At 40.8% G+C, this 12,840-nt stretch overlaps 1 protein-coding gene across 3 annotated transcripts in view; it reads right to left on the reverse strand.

The window, feature by feature from the left end:
* The window catches only part of CRYL1 (crystallin lambda 1), a 61,956-nt gene that overhangs the window by 35,250 nt on the left and 13,866 nt on the right, over positions 1-12,840 (reverse strand). For 2 of the 3 annotated variants that reach the window (XM_082762850.1, XM_082762849.1), the window contains exon 3: positions 11,311-11,437. In XM_082762850.1, the coding sequence (XP_082618976.1) occupies positions 11,311-11,437 (127 nt within the window). Of the gene's footprint in view, positions 1-11,310; positions 11,438-12,282; positions 12,400-12,840 lie in introns of those variants that run through there. The other variant, XM_082762851.1, reaches the window with a different exon arrangement.

Consider the following 12,840-nt stretch of genomic DNA (forward strand, 5'->3'; position numbering starts at 1 on the left):
TGAATTCAACAGGGCTTCAAGCAGCAGGTGAGCTGTTCAGAAACCGTAACCACTTCAACTGCTACAAGCACGCTCTTCATCTTGTGCAGTTAAGTGAGGATCTCCAAACATACCACGAACCTTGGCTCCGTTCCTGTGTTTGTACACGTGTAATTTACAGCACTGTAAGTGGGCTCAGCTTTTCTTTTTCTACAGAACACTTTCCAGAGCCAGGTAACAGCGATCCTCTCGTACACAAGGATGTACAGCAGCCACCTTTGGAGCACCGACCTGTCCCACAAGCTGGACCTGGACCGACAGCACTCCTGGGACACAAACCACATTAATTCCTACAGCAACAGACTACCAGCTTCTGCAGGGAATACAAAGATACTCACAGGATTAAGAAACAAAGAGCAGAGAGACCTCTGCAACTCAAAGCTGCTTTTCTGAAAGTCTTGGTGCCTAATCCCTTTATACAAATACCTTCATTATCTTCTGGAGTTATAATCCACTAGAAAGAACACAGAAAAGACTTCAGGCATAATTGTTTTATTTTTAACCTACAAAACCACATTAGAAAGATGCATTTTTAAAAACAAAGCCTTATTCACACAAACCTGCATAAAACAGGGACCCGTGGATTTTAAACTGTATTAAGTTCATCACTATAAGGACAGACATCTGTAAGATCTGTAAATTTAGTTAAACAGATTTCAAAGATCTATTAACTATATTTAGCAACTGCACAGTCAAAAGTCTTCCAAATAATTCCAAATAATTTAGCAAATCTAAATAATAAAGGACTCTTGTAAAAAAAAAAAAGCTGACTTAAAAAACAGCTTATTTTAGCATTTGTACATTCTATCTGTAAATTAGACCTTGCAATTTAGCAGACAATTCTTATACAATATTACTTGCACAGTTGAGATTACTGATGTTATTGAAGCAATACTGCACTTGTGTATGCATATGCACTGCTGTGCTCCTCACTGTTGCTGTTTCACAGAATCCATATCAACCAAAATCAAATTATACTTAAAGTAAAATAGTGTTTAAAACACTCACTAGTATAATTAGGATTTCAATACTAACTATTACTTCTGTTTAGGCTTTTGTTAGACTTGCTAGTTTCATCTTTTCTGCAGGGTTTAGGTCTGCAATTCTCATCTGGAAGATCAAAGGTGCACTATCAAGGAAAGGGGGCCTTATTTCTTTTTGTTCTGTCATAACAACGATACACACAGCCTGCTCAGCAGACAAGTTACACACAAACCACACCACTGCAATTAAGAAGTGTGACAGTTTGACTGCAATGCTTAGGGGTTTGGCTGAAAAAGCAGGCTGAAAAATAAAATGGTGTTTTTAACATCAGAACAAGTTATTATGTAAAAATATCAATTTTGTTTCTGATGTTATTGTCACCAATTTAGCTCAACTATCAAGTATTTCACATGTATTAAACAGGTTTGGGTGGCTACACAAAATTCAAAATGATTACACAATACAAGTGACAGCAAGTATTCCAGGTTTTCCTACTGTATCACCCTTTTTCAAAGTAATTTTAGGTGCTTATTTTGAGACATGTTTTAAGATAAATAGTGTGTGGATATACCAATAACTTACATGAACAGGTTTAAAATTAAGACTCTATTTCTTTATCAATTTCGACACAAACTATTTTTTATTACTATTTACACTAGACACAATCATTCAAAGCATTTTGTTGTTTCAGCCAAGTGACAAATAGTTTGACTGTAAGATATGTAAACAATGACTGTATGGTGCAACTCTGAGACAGATCTCACCACATTGTTGTTTTTTTGTTTTGTTTTGTTTTTTTACATATTCTTTTAGCTTTTCTGCATCAAAATAAATTTATGACTATATGTATTTATAAATAGTTTTCCTCATCTGTATCAAAAGCTTAAGATGGATGGTCTAAAATATTGTAGGGTGATAGCCCCCCCTTTTTTTTTTTATATAATTAATCTTAAAATGCACACATGCACACAGAGACAAGTGGAACCTCCCCAAACCAAATGACATGGACACAACGACTCAGAGATGAGAGTTATCCAGGTTTTCCCTAAGAACATAAGAAACATCCTCCAGCCCACTATATTGTCCCCCAGCTTGCTTAATTCTGATAAGAACCTGCTGATACTTTATGCCACCACAGTTTCCCATGGCAGGCAGCTTCAGCAAATCACTGCCCACAACATGAAGTGGTGCTTTCTCTCAAGGGGCTCCAGCCCCCTCATCATTTCAGTTGCTCTCCTCCTGCACCTCCTCTAGTTCTCATGCATCCTTGGTGAGATGAGCACTGTCTGCAGTCTAGCACCTATGAGACAAGGGCACACCGATGTTTCATGCAGCAGTAAAACAATAACCTCCCACTCACCTCTCACCCCTTCCCAAGAGATACTCAACATTTTGCAAGCTTCTTTTTTTCCTGCAAACATGCACTGCATTGATCATTTTAGAGAACTTTTTAGAGAAATGTTGGACAATTATATTTTTGTTCCCAAACTCCAACTGCTACTTGTGACTTCAGAATCATGTAGCCATGATTTAAATAGTTTTTCCTTATGTTCTTTCACATCTGTGTTACTACTCACCTACTACTTTTTCTCTGCTCAGATTTAGGAGGCTTGTCAGGAATTTCTTAGGCTTGCATTGCATTAGGCCACCTAAAAGAATTTACTATCACCTACAAACTCAAGTACTGGGTGTGTTTACCAACACTCTTAGGTCAACGATGAACATACCAACTAAAATCAGTTCCAGCAATAACATGTAAAAGCTTCCTCAAGATACCTACATAAGGAAGCATAATAGGATAAAAAAAAAAAAAAAAAAAAAAAAAAAAAAAAAAGAGAAACATCCTCCCCACACTCTGGCTTAAGGTATACTCCTTTACACTCTGAAGTGAGTCACTCAGGTGTTAATTCCTTCCTCTAGCACAGGGCAGAGAAGTAAAGACAACGATCACAGTCTGTAAAGAAAATATTTTTTCCCCCTTTCTCTAGCATGTTGAAATTAAATCCACATCAGGTCTTTCCAGCCCTATCAGAGTTCTAACAGTGACTTTCCAAAACATTTGCTCTTAAATCTGTGGTTAAATATAAATCCTGGGATTGTCCACAAGTTGTCCTGACTTCACAAATCAGTAACAAGTGCAAGGAGCAGCACATACAGGGCATTAACACACTACTCACACCACAAGCAGAAGGGAAGAGATAGGACTGCAAGTGCAGGTCTTGCTAAGTTGCAAGCGTGGATTGTTTTGAAAAGATAAGTCACTGCACATTATTCCTGGGTTCTCATATTACAGAAGTCAAAACAAACTAAACTAATATTTTTCTCTTAGTCTCTCAAGTTATTTTGAGGATGTCAAAGCCAGGGGTGTTAAAGTGCTTTACAGCTTTAGTTCTAAAGGTTGTCACTCTAAGCCTTCCCCTGCTCCCCCTCAAATCCCAAGAAACAACCATGTCTAGTAATTAAGTATTTAACAAAGACACGATGTCAAATAAGAACACACCATTTTGAACTACAAAGATGGGGTGTGGGTGAGGAGAAACATTTCTTTCTGTCTCCTTTTAAGGAGAGCTATTACCCTTATCTGAGGGTGAAGGTAAGGACAGCTGCTGGACAGGAGACATTCGCACACCACGGTACGGGTGTGGGACACAGCAGAGGAACAGCAGATGCACGCACAGCTGTCAGTGAGGGAGGCCCCAGGCTATGCAGCATCCTTCGGTGTGGTATCAGCATTTAGATCAGTTAAAATGAGGAAGATTAAAAAGAAAAGAGAAAAAGAAAGTCAACAACGTACTCTTATAATTGACATGGCTGTGTTAGAGCAGGACTACAGCTGGAGCCCCGGCAGCTCGGAGCACAGGGGAGCACCTGGCTGAGCACTGCAGGGAGGTGAGATCAAGAGACTGGCCCCAAAACACTTGGGGGTGAGGCAGGAACCCAGGCAACGTGGGATACAAGCCAAGGGAAGACAGCTCAACAGGCTGCCTGCCCCTCTCCCCCCTGCAGACATGCATTCCACACAGCTGGTGCAGGACTTCCTCCAAAATGGGGTTTAAGCACATGTTCAAATACTGGATCAGTAACACAATATGTCTGTGGACAAAAGACTCAGATGTGAAACAAATTAGTTACCCTAAAACAAGCCACACAACCTGAGCAATCAAGTCTTTGTTTTCAACCTGAACACAGACTGGTATCCTTCTCTCTCACCCGTGGTTTACAGGATAAGGACAGCAGCACCTTAACTGAAGAGCAGACCAGCGAGCAATTAGTGAGTGGTGGTAAAACACGTTACCACCATTTGTGGTACCTATAAAAATGGTAAATAAAATGGAAAGGCATGGTCACATACGTTCACGTCCCAAGGTTTCAGTTACAGACTCAGAATAAGGGTAGATAATAAAGTGCTTAACAGGGGGAAGGAGAAGGAATCCCATCACATGACAATTTTAAGAACAAGTTGAACCATTTCTGACAGACACTTGTCCGAGTATGACTGAACCTGCCTCAGGGCAGTGGATGGACTACGTAACCTCTGAAGTTCCTTCCAGACAGGCTTTGGACAACTCAGGAGCTGGCAGGGCAGCTAGAGGTAAGGGTGAACCTTCTCATAAAGGTGAAATCCTCTCACAGGCTCCTCTGTTGAGGAGCAGATGCTCAGAGCCAGGGCAACCCCTATACAAGTTTAACTCCAATTCATATTGTTTGGACTTGTTTAAATTTCATTTCAAAATATAGTTATAAAAGTGTCCTACAGCAAATCCACAAATGTCCAGCTTTCAGAACGGTGTTAAGTTCATATTCAGAAAGGCTTTAAAAGAACTTAAAATCATCAGCTACAGGGCAACAGACCAGCAAGCCTAATTTGTCATGGAGCAGTTACAAAGGCACCAGTTAAAACACCAACATTTCTAGGTTAATCTGACTTTGAAAAGAAATACAAATTAGAAATTTTGTGCCTATTAACTCACCTCAAATCTACCAGAATAACTTGTTAGGTGCCTTGACTGGATGAGTTCATACTAGAGGGAAATCTGATGCTTCCTAAATCACCAGCTCAACTGACAGGAGAGACTGCCTACCACATGATACTGTACAAATAAACCCCACTTTGGTGAGGTGAAATCTAGCATTTCGATGGAAACATTTTGTACTTTCCTACAGTTCAGAAACATGCCCTGTTAAGGAACTGGAGCAGCAAAATATCAAGTTGCAGCCACTGTACGCTGTTAGAACAAACAAGTGAATTACAGGTGGCTGCTCAACCTTCAGTCGGTACAAAACACAGAAAGGGAGCTGGGAGAGCAGAATTACATATCATCTAAATCAGAGTGAAAACTTGTAGATTTAGGAGTGTTTTTGTTTTTGTTTTTTTTTTTTTAATGTGGAGAATTGTTGTTATTGGTTTTTGTTTGTTTTTAATATATAAATGAAGGCAAGTTTCATCTCACTTATTGTCAGTATCATGCCATGAAGACATCCACCTTTTTCCATGAGGTTCCTGTATCCTACAAAGCTTTCAAGAGACAAACAAAGAAGATGATCAGGGCTGCCACAGGAGGGATTAGGATCCTTTTTGGTCCTTTAGGGAAGGGGCAAAACAATCTCAAGATATGCCTGATCAACATCCTCCTCCCCACATCCTTTCTTGAAGAATCAGACCTGCTGTTTCCTTCTACTGTGATCCCATCCAACCTGAAAAACAGGGAAAATTGCCAGGGGAAAGAATCCAGGAAAGGCAATGGAAATATAATACAGTTCTTGAAAAGAGACCAGAGAACAGTGAAAAAAACACAGGAGCAGGGTTAACTGCTGGGCAGGACAATGGTTATAGCAGCGAAGACCTCCTCTAACAGGGACCGAAACCATTTTAAAGTCCGTAATGGTTGACAGTGCCAGCTGGTACATGCATAGGCTAGATGGGAGTGAGCATCTGGAAATTTGGAAGAATAAAAGTCCATTCAACAGCAGCACCACAGCTGCCTACTCAAACTTCCAGTTCATCTCAAGCATGGACTTCATCAAGTATTTCGCAGCAAATCTTTGAGCTCAAACTGTTTCACCCCTAAAAATGGAGAACAGTTTTCCTCAAGCTTCCCCAGCGATGGCGAGGCAGTTGATGTCCCAGAACCAGCTCCCTCAGAAGCTGAAATGGAATTGCTGGTGCCTCAGACCAGTGTTTGAGGTAGATAAGGTAAAACCAGGCCTAAGGTTATGTTTGCCCAGTTAAGAGCAAACAGATCCGTGTTTGCCTGTCCAGTGCTCCAAGCTGACCAGACACCAGTCCCAAAGGAGCTGTTACCGCAGTGCTTGCACACTGCCTCGCAGCAGCTTTCCATTTACAGAGGTACTTCATTAACACAGCTTCCAAACCAGGCTTGTCTCCCAGCCTATGAGCTCAGGGAAGCTGAAGACACCTTTGCACATTGACCTGTCTGCAGACAGGTCACCACCAGAAGCACAAACCTTCTTGGAAGCCATCAGACGAGCAGAACAAACACTAATGGTAGAAATTGGTACCAATCAGTCAAGCAAGTTTGTGTGACAAGAGACACGAGGCACCAGCTGTCAAGACTCCCAAGTCAATGCTGTTATCCCATCCTGAAACACATCCAGACTTTCTGGAAGTTAATTTTAAGGTGGTAGAACTTTTTAAATTATTATTTATGTCTACCTGGGAGATATAATACATCCAGGAAGGTCTGAAAGAAACCAAGCCAAAAATCTACTAGTGTTATTATTATCAGTTCAAGAGTTTGCACATGTAAGGTAGGGTGGTGGGAGGGAGTCCTCCCATTTTAACATAAGGAAAAAAAAAGAAACTGCTCAAGGGCTGTTCTGGAAAAGTTCATTTAAAATGTAAAAGGATAAATACCTCACACCATGGGGATTATGAATCCTCTCTTTATGAATTCCTTATGAATTCAGTAGTCTGAATTCCAAGCTTAACATCATCCTCTTGCCAGCCTGCTTTGTCCCATGCCACAGCCCAGCTGGCAGGCTCAGAGAGCACCTCCCTGAGCAGGCAGCTCACCGTGAGCACTGGCCTCAAAGCCCAGGCTTTGCTGCTGCTCTCCCTGCTTGCTGCTGGAGAACATGGTAGCTCAAGTATCAAGCATTAGATCTTACCAGCAGCTAGTCATTTTATCCTCCTATGAGAGCTAATAGGCTTTGGAACAATTTAGTAACAGAAAAATAGAGCAAAGCATATAAAGAAAGGCTTTTGCTTTAATAGCACCATGGTAAGAGATTATACAAATGCTGCACTGATTTTTATTATTTAGTAATTAGAGGCACTGCCAACTGCTTCTAAGTAGCACAGGAAAACTGAGAGGTGAAACTGCACTTCCATCATTTTCCTGGGTGAATACTCAGTTTTAAAGCAAAAAGCAAATTAATTTCCTTCCGAAGATGATGTAAAGCACACCAAATCATCAAGATAGCTTACTTCATAGAAGTGCCCATGAGATAGAAGATACAAACAAAAACACAGCAAGGCATACCTTGTTTTTAGAAGTTCACAACACTACTATTCCAAATAGTAGTCCTTCTCAGTCCTTCTAATTATTTCTTGCATCTTTCACTTCACTTTTCCATTGTATCTTCATTACTGCTATTCAAGAAGTTTCATATTTTTATAATTTCACCCCATTCATTTCAAGTTATGTCCCACTAGAACAGCATAGAAGGCTATCTGCAGAATTCATTCAAGCAGTGCAAACATCAAGGAAATTTTTAGTTTGAGGTGGACTTACTCTACAAAGGCCAAATTTGAAAATAAGTTAAGATTTAACCAACTGAAATCTAGTGCAAAGAAATGGAGATCTCATGGAAGTCTTCTGACAAGTTAATCAGTAGGTTTTTATCACTAGGCCAGAAAATTAAGCCCTTTATATTCAACTAAGATTAACGCAAATGACATCTTAATTTTTAAGTAACCAATAATTAAAAATAAAAAATAAGAAAAAAAAACAATACACTTGTCTTCATAGTCCACCTTGTCCTTCCAGGTGGAAAGCTGTATGCTGTGAAGTTTCGGAAGTTTAATATGGTTCATCCAGGCAGAAAGTAATCAGTTCAATGCTGAAATAGGGCTATGAACCTAAAAATAAGGATTCTTTTTTTTATTTCCCTTCTCACCTCCAAAAGAACAAACTGAAGGCTAGTTCAAATAATTTGTCTGCTTACATTGTGTATTTGGTAACACTTCATTTCAAGCCAAAATTCGATACTATGGCTTGGAACTGATAAGCTGATATGAACACCACCAACAGCGTTTCACACTTCAGGCTTGTTACCCTTCAGCATGCTCCACCTCCTTCATTTATTTATACGCTTAACATGCGGCTGTTAAGTGTTATCAGAAGGATTAAGAGAACATAAGATAGTACCAGAAAGCTTGAGAGCTTGCATTACCCCAGGTAGATTGTTGCTATTCAGGCACTATTAATGCAACACTGCTGTCTTCAGCTACCTGAAGGGAGCACACACAAGCCAGATTCTTCTCAAAGGTCCACAGTAGTAGGACAAGAGGCAAGGGACAAAAGTTGCAGGAAGGAAAATTCCAATTAGATACCAGAAAAGAAGTTTCACAATGAGAGTAATCAAATGCTGTAACAAGTTACCTGGGGAGGCTGGAAGTCTCCATCCTTAGAAATATGCAAAACTCAACTGGACAAACTCTGGGCAAGCTGATGTAAGCTGGTCCTGCTTAGAGCAGCAGGTTGGACACGGTGACTTCCACAGGTCCCTTCCAATACAGAATTACTCTGATTTTGCAACACTTTCCCAATGCCCGCTTCGCTGATCAGCTGATCAAAAAGAATATGAAGGGGACAGAAAAATGCAGCCCCTGATTTAATCTGAAGTAGCATGCAGGACCTTACTGAAAACTCTTAGGGCTGAAGAGCCTCTCTACCAGGAACAAAAGCAAACATTCAAAATCTCTAGGGGCTAGTAACAAGTGCTAGTAACTCTATGACAGCTGCACTCAGCTTCAGAAGATAGTAAAATACAAGTGAGGATGCTTGAAAGGAGATGCACACTTGCCAGCAAAAGAGGACTGGATGCTTACAGGTAGCATGGAAGGAACAGACATACCATATTGACAAACTAGGTGGTAAGAAATGCTTGGAAGAGCAAGAGAAAACAGGCAAAACTTGGAGTCTGCTAGAACCAAGAAGGCAGACTTCATAAAGCTGTGAGAACCAGGTGCTCAAATGATCGTGCCAGCAAAGGACTGTTTATTTGCCAAAGACAAAAAATACACAGAAAAAAGTTATTTCTCCTTCAGAATGCATTAAGAGTAATGTATAGAGCCAAGAAATAACCTAAGTACGTAAGGAACATCTGGATAACAGAATATTTTATTTTTTATATGTTTCCACTTCTCCTTTCTACTCCTTGCAGACACTGAAGATCTCCTCTTAGGAGCTCCCAGGGTCTGTCTCAAGTGGGAAGAAGTGGAAGAAATCTTAGAACAAAGGGAGGGGGGGTGAAAAATCAAGGTACTGGGACACGGTATCCAGTTTTGATGTGTTTGCATTGCCCCAAACCAGTAAGTGATACACAACTGCTCGCTTGAAACAACTGAATGAATGCATTTTGATAGTAAAGAGCAGGAGAGTAGCAAGCACAGTGCCAATTTTAAGGAAACTCAGGGAAGATTTCAACACTGAGCCTGTAAGCTTTATGTCTCTCTTAATAGAGAGACATAATGTCTCCTTTTTCTCTTAGTTAAGAGAAAAAGGGAGCACTGAATGAGCTTTAAATAAATGTGGAAGAGTCAAAGCAACGTTTTCAAAGAGAAGCATTGCCTCACAAATCTAGTTGAATTCTCTAAATGAGGCAACAGGCACAGGAGTCACACAGCTGATGCAGTCAGTAAGGATGTCCAGAAGTCTTGTAACAAAGACCAAGACATTTGACATATATAGGCTTTCAAGGAAGTTAACTAGCTATGTGAGGGGAAAAAAAAAGTCCTTTCACGGACAGTAACTGGTAAAGATGGTAAGCATCAAGTAAGAACAGTCAGCTCTTACTCAGTGAAAGATGCTGACCAGTGCTGTTTCACAAAGATTAAATGACCTGCAAGTTAGCTCATAGATTTAAGTTGATCCTTCTCATTATTACCGCAAACATCTGCAGGAGGACTTTATAAGACTGAGTGAATAGACAAACTCACAGATTAAACTCTGTAGATGTGATACATATGTGAAAACAATATGAACTGACAAACTCTAAGCTCATTACTAATGAGGAAGTAAGATACTGAGCTAACACCATATAGTTTCATGACCTTGTGAAAAGGAAGCGAACACAAAATAGTACATGACTGTAGGAATCTGCAAGTGCATTCACATCTTGACTGCTCTGTGAGGCTTCCCTCTGCCTCCCCTTCTTCCCCACTCAACTAGCTACACAGGAGGAAGATGGGGTCTGGACATCTGTCCTCTTTTAGGCAGACTCAGTTCTGTGCAGACTCAGACTCATTCACCCTTTACTCCAGAAATGGTCACTAATGCACCTATTCCCTCAACTATACCCATATCAACGAGCATATGAGCAGTTATGCAGCACAGAATAATCAGGTCCAATAATTTAACTTGTTCCCCAGCCAGATTTTATTAGCAGCACAGATCCAGCCCTGCCTACTAACCTTATTTTTAATACTCTAACACTCTGCCCATAGTTGGTTTTGGCTACAGTTCTCCCTCTTCATGCAGCACTCTTTGTAGCATCCGTGATGAGTGATTGTGGCAGAGATAGGATGTTCACTCCACAGAGCCTAACCTGTTTTTGCCTGAGGGCAACAAGCAAGAAGAGGCTTGCTTTTCACCAGTCACAAGTCAGTCCTGGGCATAGCCACGTTCCCTGCCTTACCTAGATACCTGGAGAAGAAATACTTTTTAGTCCTAGATCTAGCATGAGCGATGTTGCTGAAATAGATAAGCTCTCCCCCAAGAATCTCCTGCCCCAGCCTCCTTCTTCTAACAGGTATGGTCTTTGTTGCATGTGGAGGTCAGCAATTCCCTCTCAGCTTAGCCAGCTGTCAGCCTCTTCCAACATAACCCAGAAGAAACTTGCAAAGACTCTTGAGCAGGCAAACCTGCAAAGAAGCATGATCTCCCCTGCTGGGATACTAGGCTGGAAAGAACTTTAATCATAACAAGCACAACCATCCTCACAGGGTCAGGGTGCTGAACTCTCCACCGCCCACCTACTGCGCAGTAGTTTTTCATCATCTTTCTTAAACTGTTTGCTAGCTGTTGCTAAATCTTTGCTTACCTGAATGAAAGTAGCACCCTCTACTGCTGCCTTCAGGTCTGTGCAGATGCTGATGAGAGCCAACTGCTTCTCTGCATTCAAAGATCCTTTCAGGAATCCTGACTCCTCCAGCTCTTTCATTTGTTTCCTGATAGAAACAAGACACACACAAGTACCTGATCATTTTTAAGCCACATTTACTTTTTTGTTTTTTAAATAAAAGCTTCTTAAAAACCCAGAAACATGAACACTATTTGCCATGCCGCAGCATTTATTTGTACTCGAAAACAAAGGTTAGTTTTGGTCATTTCTCTCTGCTAAGGTTTTTCTTCTCTTCAGTCATGGGCAGCTGCAAGATTTATTCCTAGCCCCAAATTTGTCACCGCCACCAGCCTGTTTTCACTAGTGCAAAATCAGAAAGATTTTCTACTTATATTTAACAGGAATAGAGATACCTTTAATTTATTTCCTCTAGCATTACAAACAGCTTTTGGTGACACCTCTGTAGGATCACTGTTTAACTGAATAAAAAAATGCATTCCATAATGCCAAGAGTCATTCCTAAAAAACCACATTCCCCAGCACAGATAATGAATACAGAGCAAGTTTAATAACTACAGGAATTTTCAGACACTGAGTGGCCGGAGTTTGAACTGAATGTTCAAGTATACAACTGCTGGGGTTGGACACGCCACCTGAGAAAGCGCCTCCGCAGCTTAAAACCATCAAAAGTCAAGAGCAAGCCTCAAAATTATGTAAGTAATTGAGAGGTGTAATTTCCACAGAAATTAAGTGGGATTACAGCACCTCATCACAATTAACCTGAAGCTATTTGATGTAGCCATTATTACAGTTAAATCTGTTGGTTACCTCAAGGCAGAACTCCTCTAAAGCCTTTGCTTATTATTCAGCAAAAAGTGCTCATCCTGAAGAGGAGGAAATTGAGCTAATGATTAGCAGCGGGAGAAAAAAATAATCCTTTGTTCTCCCTACCAAACAAGTTCCGAAACTTTGGCTTCTTTTTGAATGCCTCCTTAGACAGCAAGTAAATTGCACTTGGCACCCAACTGGAGGGTGGAAACGCCACAGCAAACAGAGGAGCTGGACAGCCTGGAAAGAAAAAGTTTGTGATTTGTGTAACATAAAAATACACTTCGCTGAATACTGAAACAACCAGGGATCCAGAATGCTTTTTCTAAGTGACTGCAGCGCAGACATGACAGTTTTCACAAGGGGCTGTCTGGGACAGTGTATGTTAAATGTGTAGAAGATACTTACATACACCAAGATGATCTCTGTACCCAGCCACAAACCAGTCCTCAGTAAGTCTGCCCCCTCTTGTCCCCAAACAGCACCACTGGGTTCGTTTTTGCATCTAGAGACCTCAGAAGAGATGGGGCTCCCGAGTCCATCAATATTTTTCCAAGCAGCCCTTCAAATTAAGGGAAGGGGATGCAGGTTGCCAGGCCTCTATCTTCTCCACACTTTTCAGGCTGCTGGCTGAGCAGTGTGGGATAACACACCCACACTTCGTCAGGCCATCCCTTTATT

The sequence above is a fragment of the Aythya marila genome, assembly GCF_965140915.1.
Source record: "Aythya marila genome assembly, chromosome: 1".
NCBI classification, from domain to species: Eukaryota; Metazoa; Chordata; class Aves; order Anseriformes; family Anatidae; genus Aythya; species Aythya marila.